The sequence below is a fragment of the Boleophthalmus pectinirostris genome, unplaced genomic scaffold (assembly GCF_026225935.1).
Source record: "Boleophthalmus pectinirostris isolate CB_2022bp ecotype Guang Dong unplaced genomic scaffold, ASM2622593v1 HiC_scaffold_20, whole genome shotgun sequence".
In the NCBI taxonomy this organism is placed as follows: Eukaryota; Metazoa; Chordata; class Actinopteri; order Gobiiformes; family Gobiidae; genus Boleophthalmus; species Boleophthalmus pectinirostris.
In genome coordinates, this window is record NW_026571153.1 from 20,673,820 (window position 1) to 20,693,090 (window position 19,271).

The 19,271-nt window shown below is 36.1% G+C and overlaps 1 protein-coding gene across 5 annotated transcripts in view; it reads left to right on the forward strand.

Moving 5' to 3' along the window:
• The window catches only part of stim2b (stromal interaction molecule 2b), a 52,438-nt gene that overhangs the window by 16,697 nt on the left and 16,470 nt on the right, over positions 1-19,271 (forward strand). For all 5 annotated transcript variants that reach the window (XR_008632554.1, XM_055156392.1, XM_055156393.1 and 2 more), the window contains exon 2: positions 8,417-8,547. Coding sequence is in view for 4 of the 5 variants with exons in the window: in XM_055156392.1 (XP_055012367.1) it covers positions 8,417-8,547 (131 nt within the window). In the remaining variant the exon portion in view is untranslated. The remainder of the gene's footprint in view (positions 1-8,416; positions 8,548-19,271) is intronic.

Here is a 19,271-nt window from a genome sequence, read left to right on the forward strand (position 1 = left end):
ATGTGCATGTGTACTCTAAGTAGTGTGTATGGCCTAGTTTACACACCTGACATTGCGAACAGCGCGTCACACGTCTAATGCGGCTTCACCCGAATGTTTCACTGCGTGTTTGTGTGTGTACACGGCAATTCTACTTGTAGATATAAGCCTACATGGAAAAAAAAAATACTATGATTTAATTTTGAAAATGTCTAAAGAAAGATCATCGTGGTATCGGAATCGGTTTTGAGTAGGGGTGGGACAGGTCACAATTTCCACTAGACATGATGAGACACGAGACTGACTCCATGAGAACGAGACAAGATGAGATTTTGACATAATTTATAATGCCGGACATACGCTGTACGATATTTTTGATCATTTCACTCAGCCCCAGCTCAAACTGTACGACCAAAATTGCAGGGTTTAAAAGTTCACAGCTCACGATTCATGTTCTCACACTATACGACTGATGCTCAGTGCTAAACCCTCATGAGAGGCGAATGGATTGCAAACTAGTTTGATATTTTTGTGACCTACAATTGCCAATTGGGAGCTGGTCGTGAGGCATTAATTGGTTCTCTTTACCCCCGTATACTATACAAACACAACACATGATTAAGCCAAAACTTGGCCCGATCCCAAAAAAGAGTGAAAATCGGCTCAAGGGCCAAAAATCGCACAATGTACGCCAGACTTAAGATGTAAATAGTCCAATTTAGTTCCCAAAGTTGGCTTCAGAATTTGTATTTGCTTCATTTAATATTTTTGTTGTCAACGGCCATACTTTCTGGAACTTTGGCTTCTCAAAAGATGCAACACATCAGCACTTAACTTTTTTTTGTCCAATCAAAATGGGGAAAAAATGTCACAGGATTATTTTTCTCATGTGTGCACAGTTTTGTGGCATTTTTGTCTCACGAGATCTTGTGGCACGGGATTACGTTCCATACATAGTTTTGAGTGTCAGATCTTATCTTAGTATTGTGACGCTACCCCCGATGTCAGTAGTTACACTTTTAGTTACCAAGCTTTTTCCATTTTTCCCTTTACTGTGCTGTAAAGTGCTACTAGAAACATTTTATTATAACAGACACCTCATTCAGTTAATCAATTACTGCCTGACTTGGCTGAGACATCTTTCTTTGTATCTTTGGCACAGTCCCTATATTCCACATGCCTGCTGGTGTTCACTTGTGTATTATCTTACTGACATAGCTGAGAATTATCACCAAACCTCAAAGCCTTCAATGACTTTTGTTTCATTAGGGCATCAGGACAGGAACCTTCAAATATGATAGTGTGCGTTTGCTCACAGCATTGTTATTTAGCAGCTCATGCAAGCTGAGAATACCACCCCAACACTTTCTGTAACTTGTTTCCTTGACGTTGACTCTGTTCCTGTCAGCTCTGATGTTAGCGTATCATTTACAGAAGGCTAATCATGTTGATGTTGAGCTGCAGTGGTACACTCTGCACGTACTGTTGTCACAATACTAAAATTTCAAACTTGATTTCAATACAAAGGAAAAGACTCAACATTAAGTTTTATTTCATATTACCATGCAGAGTTTTATCTGAGTCTTCTAGTTAGGTTCTATAGTGGTCCAGCAGTATACTAGTCTATACTTGTTCTGATGCAGCTCAAGATCATTCTAAAGCTATTCAGGAACAGTTCATTTCTGTTCTGAAAGTGTGACTTTTTTTAGTATTAATGCTTCAATTGAATAAGTAGTTTCAATACTAATTTTAATATTGATTAGTATCTGATTATAGATACTTTTGTCAACCCTATCTGCAAGTTTTATTGACTTTACTTGACTTTAATTCTGACACTGTAAATTGAAAACACTACCATATGGGGAATGTTCACCTTATTCCTCGCTATCAATCAATTCAGTTTCAGAAAATTGCTACATCTGTAATTAACTAAAATATTGGTACAGAGGGAACAACAATTACACCTAATAGAGAGTGGACAGTAAATCTAAACAGAGGAAGGCCTTTTATTTCCTTTTCTACTTCAGTTTTTTTTATACGCAAATGAGTCAAAACAAGAAGTTCTGTCAACATCGCCTGTAGCTTCACTTGACTGATTAAAAGGTATTATTGTTTAAAGGAAGTGAAAAAGGTGCATTGTGTAACTATGCTGAAGACAAACATGTGATGTCAGGAGGTTTTTCAAGTATTTTGGAGAAGTAAAATAACCTGTAATTGAATAAATGCAAGATGGGTAAGTTTAATGCCATACTATGAAACAATGCAAAGCAAAACTTGTAGTTTTTACAAAGGGAAGCAGGTAGCGGGCCCTCCACCTGAAAGATACACAGGGCACCTTTAAATAACAAAACCTATAAATCAGTAGTTTGTTTGAGAATGATTGCACCCATGCAAGTCTTGTTATAATATGATGTGAAAAATATTGCCCTTGTTTCAGAAAAACAAAGGTTCAGGTATTGTTTTGATCACACTTTAAGCTGTGATATCTGTACAGTTTGAAGGAGCACCTTGAGAATCATTTCAAATATTTGCTGTGAACCATTTAACCTTTTCACTCTGCATGTTTCAAATATTTGTATAACCTGTTTTGTTTTGTTTTATTTTGTTTTGGACTGGGCACACCTATACCTGCTGTCTTTGGCATGACTCAGGTAAACATTTTAAACCTGCGTCTGGTGTATCCTTCATAACATCTGTTCAACACTGCATATTACACTCTGCATAACAAACATAGGAAATTTTAATCACTGCATTTTAATCAATACATTAAAATGCATTAATATGAATTTTACAACAAAAGCCACTGGAAAAATTGAAGCTACCATTTGCAATGGTTGACCGACCCACCCCTGTTTTATTTTCTCATATCACCACTAGATGCTATCTATGTTACTGCTGTCTGACAGTGTGCCAGTTTTGGCCTAACAGAAGACCAGAGAGCACAGGTGAACCTGAACAGAGGCCAGGTGAGGAGGTGACAGGTTTCTGCAATCTGCTGGTAAAAAAAAAAAAAAAAAATCTAATCAAATAAACTGGCAGATGGTTCTAGTCCTGATATAGAGCAAGACCATTGTAAAACTATATTTGACCATATTTGTCCTGTGAATGTGATTTTTTTCAGTATCAATACTTAAATGATTAGTACAGATTACAGATGAATAATTTGATAATGTATATAATTATTATGAATAATATAGATATTTAACAGTCCTAACATATTGCATGTATTGCACATATATAATACATGTGACATGTTGGGGCTCTTAAATATCTATATGTTTTTGCAATCATAGTAATTGTCATGACTTACCCAACCAGCTTATAATTGGATTAACTCACATCAGGCACACCTGCATTTTGCAAAAGGGAAGTCCTGTGTGTATCCTCCTTTATTCTCTGTGGGCTTTAACCGTCTCCGATTGGCCTCTTATCCCAAAGGTCTGGGTCACCATAAACACCACACAGGGCGCATAGCAGCTCCCGTCTTCTCCTAAACAGCTTTAACAATACCTCCTGTTCTCCTACTGACACATATTTACTGTTTTAAAGTACTATATTTAGTTACTACTATTCACTTTTAAGTATGCATTTGACAGCTCAATGCTTTTGCTATCAGAATCTTTTGAAACCGGCCTTCAGCCCAAGAGACAGCCTTTCATATTGTGTTATTGTAAAATGACTTCCTGCTTGTATTTGCATGCCACATGTGTGTACTTAACATCTGTGTGTGTGTGGAGGGGGATTTATTGCAGTGTGGGGACTTGTACATACACAGTCACTATATGGGGACCTGTTTCTCCTTATTTGGGACAAAAATCCGGTCCCCATATTATAAATAACTTATTATTATCAACAACATGTTTCTAAGTTCAGATGTGGGTTGAATTTGGAAAGGTTATGCTTAAGGTTAAGGATGCAAATATTGGTGCAGATACTGGTATCAGTTCCATGATATCAGCTCTGTTGATATCAGTTTTCCCAATATCCTGGTTGATCCTTTAATTGTATGTAGTCAGACTATTTACGGGCTGATTTTGGCCCAGAACGTCTCATAAAGTCTGAGCCTTTATTCATACAAAGTTCTTCAGTGGTTGTTTGAAGGATGAATAACAGTTGCGTGCTACAATTAGATCTATTGTGTAATAAGTTAACTCTGTTTAAAATAAATGCCATTTTCTCTTCCTACTGGTATTGGCTCATATAGGATATCGGCAGATATTTAAAGTCAAAGTATCGATATCTGTATAGGAAAAGCTAGTTTGGTGTTTTCCTAGGCCTATTACGATATGATACATACCAACTTATATTTCAATATATGAAAGTTGGAGCAATACCTTTTGGGGCTTTATCATATGTACATTTCCTTAAAATGGGGAGATTTGTGGTATTTTTGTTTTAATACAATTACATTTGAACTATAAAAGCTTGAATAAGTGACTTCTATGGCTAATTATTAACCACTAGCTTTTTTTTATATATATATATGTTGCAGCTCAGACCTTTAACTGATATTGTGTATTTAAAAATGGTTTACTGGGATTGTCTTGTTTTATTGTTATTGTGTCAGAGGCATAAAGTAGTTTCAATATAATAGTTTATTGCAGAATATCTCAGTAGAAATGCCAATGTTATGTCCCTGAAAAGCATGCAAACCCAACATGTGTGTGTGTGTATGTGTGTGAGAACAAGGGAGACCGGTGCCATTGTTAAGCCTTTACATCCTGACAACTGCGCGTCTTGATGAGTTAAAAATAACTTTGAGCTTTCCAATTTTGTCACACTGCTATTTCAAATCACAGCGACTCCCCCTGGTACGCGCCGGGGTCAGCAGGGGTCACTTCCTGTCACAGAACTTGTCCAAAACGTGCTTAAAAACATGTCTGGAGTGGGAACGCTGGGGCTGTCACTTTAGTTAATTTCACAACAGGTAAATGACAGTGTTTTATCTCAGAATGATGGTGAAATAAATATTAAATAGTGAACAAAGTCGGAACAGAATGAGGCCAGCGGCATCGGAAGAAAAAAAGCCAGTTTGTTAAAGTTATAAATGGAACCTTCATCAAGATGGCACGGCACACAAGGGAAGTGGATGCTCTGAGCCATTTTTAAATGAGTAAACAGTCAAATAGATATGCCTATGCAAACAGCACCCTATGTAAACTCTGGCAGGCTAAGCAAATGTGTTATGTAACCTGCTCTGGAGCGATGGACACTTATGGTCTGCTGGATATGCCCCATCACATTGCTATTTCTGTCACGATAATGAATGAATGAAGGAATGAACAACACACTGAATAACACATTTTGAATTACGATATGCATTGCTGAAGTAAATATAGGCAATAAACGATAATATTGAAACTAATTTATGTTAAGTCTAAAGCAGATTTATGGGCGCACTATGTATTTTTTTTGGTTGGGGGTCCATCACCTGCTTGTTTCTATGGATATGTCATTGCTCTGCTTAGAATGTTCCAGAGCAGACATGTCAAACTCAAACGCAGGCCCAGGGACCAAATTTGGCCCGCGATATAATTATATTTGGCCTGCAAGATCATATCAAATATATATTAGAGCTGGCTGGCTGGCTACAGATAGGCTATAGAGACATTATGTATTTAAAACTGTGTTATTATTTTATATTATGCTTGTTTTGGATTCATTGTTTAAGCAAAACTTTTATTAAACATTTATTTTAATAAGAAAAGGTTTAACATTACATATCTCGAAAGAAGAGAAAACGTGCAGATGCTGTTGAAATTTTTAAATAAATATTTAGGTTGGCCCACGACTTAGTCCCAGTTTTTAATTTTGGCCTCTGTGAATTTGAGTTTGACACTCCTGTTCCAGAGTATAACATTAAACAGCTCTACTTTATATTTATTCAATTACAGGTGAGTGTATAGCTCAAAAATATCAAGAAAAACAGCCGTTCTGATTGTGAGCAGGGCTGCCTCTCCACAGATCTGACCTGTAACTTGGTCTGGTTTGGTCTCTGTGAAGGTAGAAAGGTTTAATGTCATACTGTGAAACATTCCAGATAAAGTAAGAACATTTACATGTAGAGGAGTATTTGACTGATCTTCCACCAGAAAAGTTACTCGAAGCACCTTTAAACCACAAAAACTATTCTAAATCTACAATTCTATTTAAAAAATGTGCATCTGTAATGAGTCATAGGAGTAATTCTTCAACCTTGTACAATTTAAATCTTATCACATAATCAAAAACATTTGCCAGTAGTGCAAACAAAATGTACACACGATAAATACTGACCCCAAAAATATTGTTCCATCTTTCATATATTGATATTGTAAGTCAATATAGTATTTATCATGACAGGCCTAGCTATTCCTTTTATGAATTATAGTATTGTCTAGATCTACTCCAATGTCTGTGCAATGTTTTACTTTACTGACAAGCCAATATAAACAGTTTTTTTCTTCAAACCAGACACATTTTCCGCAACTGTACAACCTTTTTATTTAGTATTTCCTGAGAGAAGTTAGCACAGCAGCAGGTTGTATATTACTAGTCAAAAGTTTGGACACACTTTTTCATTTATCTTGCCTTTATTGTTCATGATTTTCTATGTACAATTAATCTACTACTAGTAGTGGGGAAATTTTGGTTATTTTTCTGCACCATGTTCGATGGCTCATTATAGATACAAACTAACAACTAACGTGTTGCATTCTGTTATGTATTTATTGCAGTTTGTTTTGTTTTTTTGTTTTTTTTTTACAATATTGTACATTCAGAATGCATTATCATTTGGATCATATCACACTTCAGAATCTATTATCAGGACAGCCCTACACCTTTCTACCTCTTTGCCAGTCATCTATATTACAAAATTTTAAATTAAATTAGTATTTAGTGGCAGAAATCCAGCTGGTTTGAACTGTGAGCAGATTATGTTGATGAAGGCAGCAACATTAGGTTACATAACATTTTACTAATTAAATTGTCAATGAAAGCTGCTAGGATGTCTTTTTATATGTCAAAACAGGCTGTTGCCTCCTGCATTCAAAGCATTCAAGCTGGCAAAAAAGCCTGGCCTCAAAGGTTAAAAAGCTAATGTAGTCTTTGTGTCTTCCATCAAGCAAAGACACAGAAACAGATAATCTGATATACAACCTGTAATGAATAGATGTTAAACCACATTAATTTTAAAGGTCCCATATTACGCAAAATTGACTCTTTTTACCTCCTCAAAAACACACCTGAAGTTTTGTTTTGTTTCATTCAGACATGTTTGAGTAATCATTTATTATTATAGAATTATGTATAGAGTTCAAAAGTACAGTGGAGCACTTCCTGTATTGCCACATGATGGTGGAGTGTTTTCTATATGTGAGAAGAGCCTAAATATTCAGGGTTTATGTGTTAAACACGTGTGAATGAAACAAAACACAAGTCCAGGTCTGTTTTTGATGAGGCAACAACATGGATCAGTATGGGCCCTTTAAGCTCGCTAAATGGTTGGCAGCATCAGAATAATCATAACGAAGTTCAAATGATGGTCAGTCTTTAAATTGTGTATTTTAGCACCTAATTTCAGAGTTTGTACAGTTTTGGTGTGACCAGTGTTTTGATCTGTTTATACACGGCTATGTGCGTCTCCTCTGTGACAGTGGCGCCGGGCCAGTGCTTCAGAAGCTGTAATAATGGACTCTTTTCCCCAAAGGAGCCTGAGTAAAAGAAGTGACACGCTCTGGGAATGACAACACACACTGCAGGCCCAGCAGCTACATAAAACAAGGATCTTATCTTTTGCATTCCACAAGTGTTTAGATTTAAAGGTGCATTACTTCTGTGTTACTTTTCTGGTGGAAGGTCTGCCGAATACTTGTTTTGTCTGGAATGTTTCACAGTATGGTATTAAACCTTTCTATCTTAATGGAGACCAAACTAGACCGAGTTACAGATCAAAACTGTGGAAAGGCAATCCCCACTTACAGTCAGAATGCTTGTTTTTTTTTGACATTTTTGGACTATAACACCATCTGTAATTGAATAAATGTCAGGTAGAGCTGTTGAATTTCATACTGTGGAACATTCCAGACAGAGCTATGGCATATCCATAGACACAAGCAGGTGACAGACCACCAACCAAAAAGTTACATAGTGCACCTTTAACTGTTTATTTCTGTAATTTAATTTTATTGGACTATGACTAAGCAAAATGTGTTGTTTAAGTAGTGTGGGTATGGTCTGCTGATCTTCATTTGAATAGTAATAGGGATAGCCAAAGGAGGGTGTGTTCTGTCCTGTGGCTGATGCCTCCTTGTAATGTTTGCCCAAATGGAAATAGGTGAATTTAAATGTAGCTCCGAGAGTATTTGGTTTGAGTTCCTTCGAGGTGTTTAGAGAAACCCCCAGTATGCAAATGTCTTGTACTACTCTGTTTGAATATGGTGTCTTTTTCCCACAGATCCCTGCCTTATAGTGATGCCACCATGTATGGGCGAAGCAGACCGCTTCAGTCTGGAGGCCCTCCGCCACATCCACAAACAGCTGGATGATGACAATGACGGAGGGATAGAAGTCAACGAGAGTGTGGAGGTAAGAAGGAAGGTTTGTGGGATGTCCTGCTACAAAGACGAATCACTAAGTACATCTGTAAACATTAAGGCCTGTAGGTCATGAAAATTACTTATTGTTCAATACTTATTGTTCAATATATGAAAGTTGAACAATATATTTTATTTATTTATTTATTATTTATTTTTATTTATTTATTTATTTATTTAATAGTGCATATTAATGAACATCTTCAACACTGCAGTGTAAATATGACAGATTATAGCAAGAATGCTCATTTCCATCTGTATCCATATTTTGGGGCTCAATATGTATTGTGTATACAATTTCTTTAGAATTTGGGTATTTTGTTGTAATACAAAAAGATTTGAGCTGCAAAAGGTTGAATAAGTCACTCTTATGGCTAATTATTGGTTGATTCAGCTTTTTATCTGTTGCAGCTAATATTGTTTATTTAAAAATGATTTTTTGAGATTCTATTACTTTATTGTCATTGTTTATTGTTGTACTTCAGAATTTGTTACTGTGCCAAGTCTACACACGCTGCAAAATGTAGCATTGCATGGACAGATACATTGGAAGTTAATCATAAACTGCATTTACAATTCAATCATGCAGGAACTAGTTGAGTAATTTGCATATTCTAAAGAGTTTCAGCATTTCTGATACTGTAAATTTAAAACGATAAGAAACATATCAATATTAAAATGGTCATTATCAATCCTATGGTTATTTTTTGGATTACCTTGCACTACAAAATGCATTTCATTTTTAAAGGGCCCATATTACACTCTGATCCATGTTATAATGTTGTTCCCTCATCAAAAACATACCTGAAGTTGTGTTTCGTTTCATTCACACAAGTTTAACACACAAATCCTGCATATTTAGGCTGAGTTCTCAAGCAGGAAACACCTTGTTTTAATACAGGAAATGCACCACTATTTTTAAACTCCATACATTTCACTAGAATCATTTGGATAATTTCAGGCCTGAAATCTCTACTAAACAAAAGATAAAAGGTAGCTGTTAACTTGAAAACTACAGCTTCATGATATCATAAGCAGCATTTTGAACTCTGGAGATGTAGACAGCTTAATAATGTACTCAAGCATGTGTGAATGAAACAAGACACAACTCCAGGTAAGTTTTTGATGAGGTATCAACATTATAACATGCCTTAAAGCTCTCTCAAGAGTCAGTTTTGTGTCCTAAAGGACCTTTACGGAGAAACTCAGTGTTGCAGTACCCCATTAGGAACACAGTACACAGTTGGGCACAATAGCTCACATGTCACAATATATTATAATAACAAAGAGTAAAACATATAAATGGTAATAATAAATTCTAAATAAGTAGCAAAAATAGCAAGAGACAGGTGTCAAATAAGACATGATTATATACATGTATATGTACAAGTCAAAATAAAATAGAAAAGTAAGTAATAAAAAAATCTGTATTTAATTTATGACCATCCTTTGTCATTTGCACCAACCTAAAACATATCATGATATCAGTTCACGAATAAGTAATACTTTAACATTGCAAAATCACATCTGATAATGTTAGATCTGTGATAAAGTAAAACATTAGATTGTAGATAATTGGCTTGAGGGGCCAACAGTTTGACACATGAGACCGCCCTGTCCCACTGTGCCCTGACTATCCTCTCCAGTATCTTCCCCTCCACACGGAAGCGACCTCATTCTGTATTTGTTGGCTGGTTTCATTTTTAACTGACTGAGATCTGAGAACTGGTGTGAGAAACTTGTATACCGTGCGATCCTTCTGTGGCGCCTCAATCAAGATCTGACGCTGTTTGTGTATGAGGCCAGTCCAAAGCCCATGAGACCTGGCTCTGAGCCCAAACCAGGAAGGTCCAGGACGGACTGTTGCATGTCCTCCATACTGGTGACTTTAAAAGGCCAGCCACTCCGGTGTCTTGGGGAGGGAGTTGTTTTTGGCTGGCGCTCATATTTCCTTTCTGGCTAATATGACTTTAATACTATGATGGATCTAACTTTTTAGCTAGTTTTGCATTTGTGTTCTTTTTGCGCTAAAATCATACACTGCTGGCCAAAAGTTTGGACACACCGTCCATTTTTACTACTTTTTACATTTTATATACATATGGAGACATCAAATATATGAAGCAAAATATATGGAATTATGTGGTAAAGAAAATAATTTCAGTAACTTAAAAAAAAATATTCGAAAAAGCAAAGGGTGGCTTACTTTGGGGATCTGAATATAAAATATATTAAACATATTTAGTATTTAGACTTATTTACCCTTTTTTCTTTATTACATAATTAATATATCTTACTTTATGTATTTGACTTCTTCTGTATATATATATATATATATATATATATATATATATATATATATATATATATATATATATATATATATATATAAACTGAAACTGAATGAAAGATAATATATCCAATCGTTTGATAAGATAAAAGCTTTTCTCAACTCAAACTCTAAACTCTTTTATAATACTTAGGCAGTGTACAGCACTGTTTATAACTCTACAACCCAAAATATCACAGCTTTTTGATACAGAGACTTCAAAATAATCAGTTAAAGTCATTGCAGCTCCTTTCTGATTTCATTCTTAGAGGGAAATTTACCTTCAGATTAAGGGGTTTTCTGTTGGTATGAGCCTTTTGTCATGCTCTATAATTTATAACAACATGTCAATCTATTTCTATATAATTTTTTATTGTGGTTTTATAGAACAAGCGAGAATCTTTGGGGACCCAGATTTGTTTAATGACCCCAGATTAGGAATGACAATGAACATGAAGTTTTGTCAACAAAGTTTTATTAGTTGAGCATTTTATTTTATTTAGATAAGACAGGGTGATAGTGGGATATCAGAAGGCAGTTTGTTCCAGAGTCTGGGCCCATCACCTCAGTGTTTAAGTCTGACCCTGGGGACTTAATGCCCTGTTTGAGTTGAGAATAGGCCGGAGTTCAGTCAAACTAGACCCGCCCCCTTTAGTCGATTGATGGATGCACCACAGCTCCACATATAATGAGGGATTCACAGTGGATTTAATGACGTTTCCTGGCACCAACTTGAAAGGAGTTCCACCGTCGTGTCCCGTGGCCTGCATCTGGTCACTGCCTGGAACACGACCCTGATCTGATCTTGTCTTACAGACTGCTACACAAACCGAAACCATTCTCTATTGATACTGATACAATGACATGGTGGTGTTCTCCACATTTCACCATTAGCGATACATGTAGCAGTTTCCATGGAGACACAATGCACACATTAGCAAACACTGACAGAAAATTATGATTGTCTGAAAACAAGAAAAAAAATACAAAATGCATTTAAACACATTTTCAGGAGCCTGTGATCATTCTTGGTCCTGTTTAGGTGTTTGGTTTTTCAAGAAAAAGGTGAGAATGACTAACTGAAAAACTATTGGCTAATGCTGGCTGGTTTGTGAGTGTGATTTTATTTGTGAGAGTCTTGTTTAACAGCACAAATCATCTCACCAGCTCTTTCTGGTCAGATTGTGCTAAAGGTGCACTGTGTAGCTTTTTTGTTTGGGGTCCGTCACCTGCTTGTTTCTATGGATATGTCATTGCTCTGCCTGGAATGTTCCACAGTATGACATTAAACATCTCTACCTTACATTTATTCAGTTATAGGTGGTTTGATGCCTCTCCACAGATCTAATCTGTAACTTGATCAGGTGCTATCTCTATGAAGGAAGAAATGCCATGCTGTGAAACATTCCAGACACAGAGAAAAACATGTGACAGAGCCTCCACCAGAAAAGTTACACAATGTACCTTTAAAATAAAACTCAGATTAAAGTTTGAGTAACAGAGCTTCTAACAGAGCAGTGCTTTCTGTTAGCCTCACACCTCCAGGGAATGTTGATGACATCAGCTGCAAAATATCAATGCACGTGATTTGCAGAGTGCTTCAGTGTAATTGAAGTATGTGAAGTATTTGACACTTTATTGTATGAGTAATCCTGAACTGGAACATGAATAGTCAGTAGCTTATGGTTGAGCTTAGTGTGACTCTCATTCGTCATGTTACAGCCATCTTGTTTTTCATGACAGACATTGCAGAGATTGTTTGGTGGTTGATAAAAGATGACATAAGGTCTGCCACTCAACAATGTTGTGTACATGTCAGACATACTCTCCAGGAAATAGATGATGACTCCGACTGATTGGATTGTGGGACCCAATTTTAATGATACAGAATCAGTGTATGTTTTTACTAGTCTTTTGTATAGTGGCATTCAGTGGTGGAGGAAGTACTCAATTTTGTTACTTAAGTAAAACTAAATACAAATACTGGAAAAAAAAAAACAAGTAAAGTAAAAGAATCACATAAAAATATGCTGAAATTAAAGTATTAAAGGACTTCTTAAAAAGTCTTTTTAAAAGTATTTCACACAGTTTGTTTGCTCAAACTACAATTGTGTTAAAAAGTTTCACACAATCATGAAAACTACTTTTGTTTTTCAGTCCATTTTGGAAATGTAGTGGAGTAGAAAGTAAAAAAGTCTACTTTAAAATTTACTTAAGTAAAGTACAAATACTTAAAATTTATACTTAAGCACAATAATTTATTACTTTTACTTTGTTACATTCCACCACTGGTTGCATTTGATATTTTTTCAATTTTATATTACATCATTTTGAGTTGAAAAAAAAAAAAAAAAGGCTATTACTAGGCCTGTCACAATACTTACTATATTGACTTGCTGTTCAATATATGAATGCTGGAACAATATATTTTAGGGCTCAATATCTCTACTATTCCTTAAAATGATGCAGTTTATTTCAAAATGTATTTACTGGGATTATCCTGCTTTATTTTAATTGTGTCAGTAGCATAAAGTAGTGAACTGTAATAAAAGCAAAAAAAGCATAGTGCTGTAACCTGCTTGTCTCCCTCATGATACATTTAATCTATTCTGTGTAAAAATAAAAAATAAAAAGGAAATGACGCACAGTGATGCTGCAAGAATCGATCCCTGGGGAAGTCCTCAGACAACAAGTGCATCACGCCCTCACCTTGTCCGTCACCTCACACACAGTGTAAACATAATAAATGTCTGCTGTAAATGAATTATAAATACCTCTTGTTTACCTTTGGGTGAATACGATTTGGAGCGTGCGTCATGGATAAAAGACTACAAGACACTAAACTCACGTGTAAACATCTCAAATAGGGAAGCTGTGGTGCCACTTTAAAGCGCCTATGACAGGTTAGACTTCTCATTTTGCTAAAGCATAATAAAACATAACATCATTATATTTAAGATTTTTGCAAAAGTTTTCACACTTGTTTTCTCAATTTGGCCATTTTTTTAGTTTAAAATTTTACTTCCTGATTTGAAATTGTGAATTTCCTGCTACCTAGCAAAATTCTTCTAATGTACACAGAAATGATTTACTGACAAATACAAATATAAGAAAACACCTTTATTTTGTTGAGATCATGTCAAATCATATATGTATATACATTTTGGATAAGAATTCTCATTAGTGCGGTGCCATTAATATTTTTTTACTCTACTTCCTGTAATTTTCAATATATTTTTCAACTTTTCTTCACAAATTGCTTCTTGATTGGTGTAAAACTATAATTTATATATATATTTTTAGTTATAATCCCACCAAATTAAGTCAATATTTAGGAATTATAGATCTGTCATACTCACTTAAAGTTGTGTGCCTCTCTGATATGCCACATCAAGTCTTTATCATTGAGTTGATAAACAGCAAAAGGCCAGGAGGTACTTCTGCAGTCAGATGAGTTTCCCTGAGAATAAACATGGCCTCTTGGGAAATGGAGGCACAACTATTTTTGGCTCTGCAGTCTTTAAAACGATCACTTTTTTACAATCCACCCTTCAGCTCCTGTAATTTGACTACCAATGAGGAATTTTATTACAGGGGCCAATCTAGCCGTAATGTTGGTAGGTTTGGCAAACAAAAAGCAGATAATGAAACTAGTATCGAAACTAGATAATCATTTGAGCAGATACTGAAAAAGTCACATTCACAGGAGAGAAACAAACTTTTCCTGAGCAGCTTTAAGAATGATCTTGAGCTGTAAAAATAAAGTACAATTATTTAAAGGTGCATTATGTAACTTTTCTGGTGGAGGGTCCGTCAAATGCTTTTCTCCATGCACTTTGGAATGTTTCACAGTATATTTAACTTCATGAAGACCAAACCAGACCAAGTTACATGTCAGATCTGTGGAGAGGCAACCCCGCTTACAATCAGAATGCCTTGTTTTTCTAGGTATTTTTGAGCTTTAAAAAAAAAATTAAGGCAGAGCTATTTTATGTCATAATGTGGAAATTATTATTTTTTCATTGTGGTGTCAGAATCGGTATTGAGTATCAAGTGTATTCCTTAGTATTGAAATCGAGTATGAAGTTTCAGTATCGTGACAAAACTAATCTTGTGTGGGTTGGCGAGCCTGTTCATCGTCAGGGAGTTTTGAGTGACGCGCTTGTGCCTCTTCTGCAAATCACGGTCGCGGGGGACAGCAGGTGTCCTCTCAGGAGCTGTTCGCTGCCAAGAAGACGTTAGATCAGGTTGCATGGCTTTGGGAAGCTAGAAGCAGCTCCAGGTTTGAAACAAGGCTGTGGTTGGACTGTTTGAGTGTAAAGAGAGGTTGTGCATGTGAGCGGCACATCTGTGTGAGGAGACCTCTGCCTGGCATGGACAGGGTAACCCGAGCAGGCACATGGGTCTCTCTGCTCGTCTATAGAAAGAAAAGAATCCTGAGAGGTCTGCGTGGGGGTCTGGAAATGTTCTTAAAGGAGCGTCATGGAGGTGTCAGTTCCCCAAATGTTACATAAAGCTGTGATCAGGTCCAGGCAACGATTCCCATCATCAGTGAGCTGTTAGCTGATTATTTGTGACTTTTCTTGTGATATGAAATGTTCATGGTGTTGTTTTTAACCACATCATGGATTTTCAGTATAGGGTAATATGTATTGCATATTTTTTTTGCTTTTTCTGTTTTGACTTTGCAGTCTGCATTTTTTGGGGGGACAAAGAACAGGGTGTTTGACACAACAATCTGGCATGGCCCTCTTCAAAAACGACAGGAAATTGCAAAACGTCATGACAATTATGTGAATCTGATTGGTCAAAGTGTCACAATATCGGAACAAGCTGAAAAATCAAACTTTAGTTAATTCCAGTTGAGACAAAAGTACAGGCATCTTCCCTATCCACAAAGCACAAAGCTCTTATCTTCTGCGTGTTTTTCACCAACTAAAATACTCCTTATTGATGCTAAAATAGGCTGAAGTATGTCGGCGTCTCCATGTTTGTTTTGGTTCAAATTGGCTCACTCATAAATATTTTGAAAATCCCTCTTGCTTTGAAAGGTTATTATTTTATTAACACAACTGAGAATATAAATTGAATGTTTGACCCACTTGCATAAATAATACCATTTTGTAGGTTTTTCAGCCTTTGCATAGTTTTAAACAATATGACCCTATGACCTTATGTTTGTTGCTTCTGTTCTCCTGTTCTCTATTTTGCTCATACAACAGGCTTCTTTATTTTGGGTTCCATCCGTCTCCTTTTTATGACCAGGATAAATCTTTGCAGATTTATTAAAATCCATTTATAGAAATCCATTTTGACATAGTTGCATTTTATAACCAAATATGACCTTCTTTTTCTTAAATGTTATTTGCGATGTCATTTTCTTGCAAAGCTAATTCTAAATGATTAAGGCCATAACAGCTCATCAGAATAATTGTGACAAATGGACTATTAAAATAGTCATAATTGTATTTTGATAATTGCTGTTATCTGAACCGAAGTCACATGCCAAAAGGAATTATTAAATCAAACAAATTTCAGCTTTTCATCAATATTAAACTTTTATAATATTCTCGATTTAGAAGCCTTCAGTCACCATATTTATTTGGTGCATAGAGTTGTTAGAATAATTCAGTGTACAAAAGATATAACAGCTTGATTTTTCAACAAATTGAAAAAAAAAATAATAATAATAATAATTGTTAACTGTGGCCCTTTAAACTATTCACTCTTTGGTATATTTTCAGTCCACAGAGATCAAGTGACTGTATATGTGGCTGCCCTTAAAATTATGGAAAAAATTTAATAAGTCTGGGACCGAGAAAAAACTGTGAACAGATGGACAGATGCTGTAAATGCCAGGCTTGAATACATACACTGTAGAGCAGAGGATCATGGGAAATAATCCTCTATCTGAAATCACAAGTGAACAAGCGGCTCTTTGTTGACTGCTGTCAGAGTGTAACCGAGCATCATGTACTTCTCATGTTTCTGTCCCTCATGTTATACATTAGATATACTTTACAGCTACTTATACATATCACTCGTGTTAATATATTTAATGCGTAAAGGTGTAATGTGTAACTTTTCTGTTAGAGGATCCAAAATTAGCTTGAGTCCATGTAGATGTTCATTTTCCTGAAATGTTCTACCACTTCATGACATCACAATGTGGGACAGAGCGTTTTGAGCTTTGGAGATGTAGACAGAGTAACAATAAAGGGTTACTCAAGCAAGTGGGATTAAATCAAAACACAACTCCAGGTATATTTTTGAGGAGGTAAAAACATTCTAACATGGCCAAAAGCTTACAAGAGTCAATTTTGTGTAATATCCAATCTTTAACATTAAATATACCGTCTGGAATTTTGGACATAAGACCAATTGCCTAGTTAAGTGTTGGAGATGTGTGGAGACACTTTTTTAAATAGTCCATCCAGTCATATTTGCAGAGGTCACTGGTGCTAGGCTAGTGCATGTCAATGGCTATAGTTATCCTGCCACTAAAAACAGTCTTACCCACTCCACAAAACACCCGAAGCAAATCTATTATTACGCCAGACTGTCGATATAAATGCCTGTGTTGATAGAATAATATTAGAAGTAAAACCTGAATCTGAGCAGCAGCAGTGAGTTGTACTTCCTGATAGAAAGATTGGCAGTGGCGGACTGATATACGAGAAAATAGTCCCTCAACATGCGACGATTCATGCGATGTGAGGTTAGTTTTATTTCAAACATTATTCTATCAACACAGACATTTACATCGACAGTCTGGTGTAATATTAGATTTGTTTCGGGTGTTTTGCAGAGTGGGTAAGACTGTTTTTAGTGGCAGACTAACTATGGCCATTGACATGCACTAGCCTAGCACCAGCGACCTCTGCAAATTTAAGGACTGGATGCAATATTTAAAAAAGTGTCTCTATACGTCTCCAACACTCTGGCTAACTAGGAAATGATGTCCAAAATTCCAGACTGACCCTTTAATAATGAAAACATACCCTAACATTATCACATCTCTGTATACAGTTTTACAATGATAAGAAATGAACAGAATATTGTACAGTGAGATTTTACAGCACAAAGTTCAGCTATCTCTTCTGATAATGTGTAAAAAACAGAAGTCAAATCAAATTAAACCTGAAAATATGCACTATACTTTCACTGTGAACGTCCTTGAAGCTGCCTTTTGTGCAGGCAGGACTTGGCATACTTGAGCGGGCGCTGTGGTCCCTCCAGTGACTCAGCAGACACTGGGCTCTTGGCTTCACGTCAGCCCCAAGCCTCATTAGCATTAGCATTGTGTCAGAGGAGTCCCGGTGTGTTACGGCGATTAGCAGCGCTTTGTCCGGGTTCAGTAGACCTTCAAATGGGCTATATGGTCCGGAAAGCGAATATGTCACGTACCAAGAACTATTACGTGCTGAGTAAGTGTTTAGAAATTCAAATCTACGAGGTTTGTGTAGAAAAGCAGTGTTTAAAGGTCCCGTATTATGCAAAATTGACTCTTGTGAGATTATAGCCATGTTTGAATGTTGTTACCTCCTCACATACATTTGTTTAGTTTTGTTTCATTCACACAATCCCCTAAGATCAAAATGCACTGTTCCACCTTGTGATGTCATGAAGTGGTAGTTTTCAAGTTAACAGCTGCTTTTTAGTTTTTGTTCAGTGGAGATTGGCAATTCAGTGGCTGAAATTATCCAAATGATTCTAGTGAAGAGGTATGGAGTTTAAAAACACAGTGGAGCCCTTCCTGTTTTTGATAAGGAACAACACTACAACAGAGATCAGAGAATAGCATAATATTAATGCTCCTTTAATCCGTAATCCTTTAATGGATGCCGTTAACATGATACACAGTTTATGAGAGAGAACACAATTTATAGAAACTAGTGGTGTAGATTTGATTTATTTGAGTCTTTTTAATGGAGAGATCTTCAGCCAGTCCCCTGTCAGTAAAAGCTTGTGGTTAAGAGCAGAGTTCAGACTTTAGAGGAAGAAATTAGTTTTTTTCTTTTTGTGTGTGTGTGTGTGTGTGTTAAAGGAACCATATTACACCGCTTGCTGTTTTTTCCTCTTTACAAACATACATGTTGTGTTTTGTTTCATTTGTACATGCTTAACACGCAATCCCTGCATATTTAGGCTGAGTTCTTCTCTCAAACAAAACATACTCTGTTCCACGTTGTGATGCCATGTGAGAGTACAGGAAGTGCTCCACTGTGTTTTTAAACTCCATACACCTTCATTAGAATCAGATGGATGATTTCACCACTGAACTAAAGGTAAAAGGTAGTTGTTAACTTGAAAACTACCACTACATGACATCACAAGGTGGAACAGAACATTGTGAGCTTTGGAGATGTAGGCAGACTGATGATAAA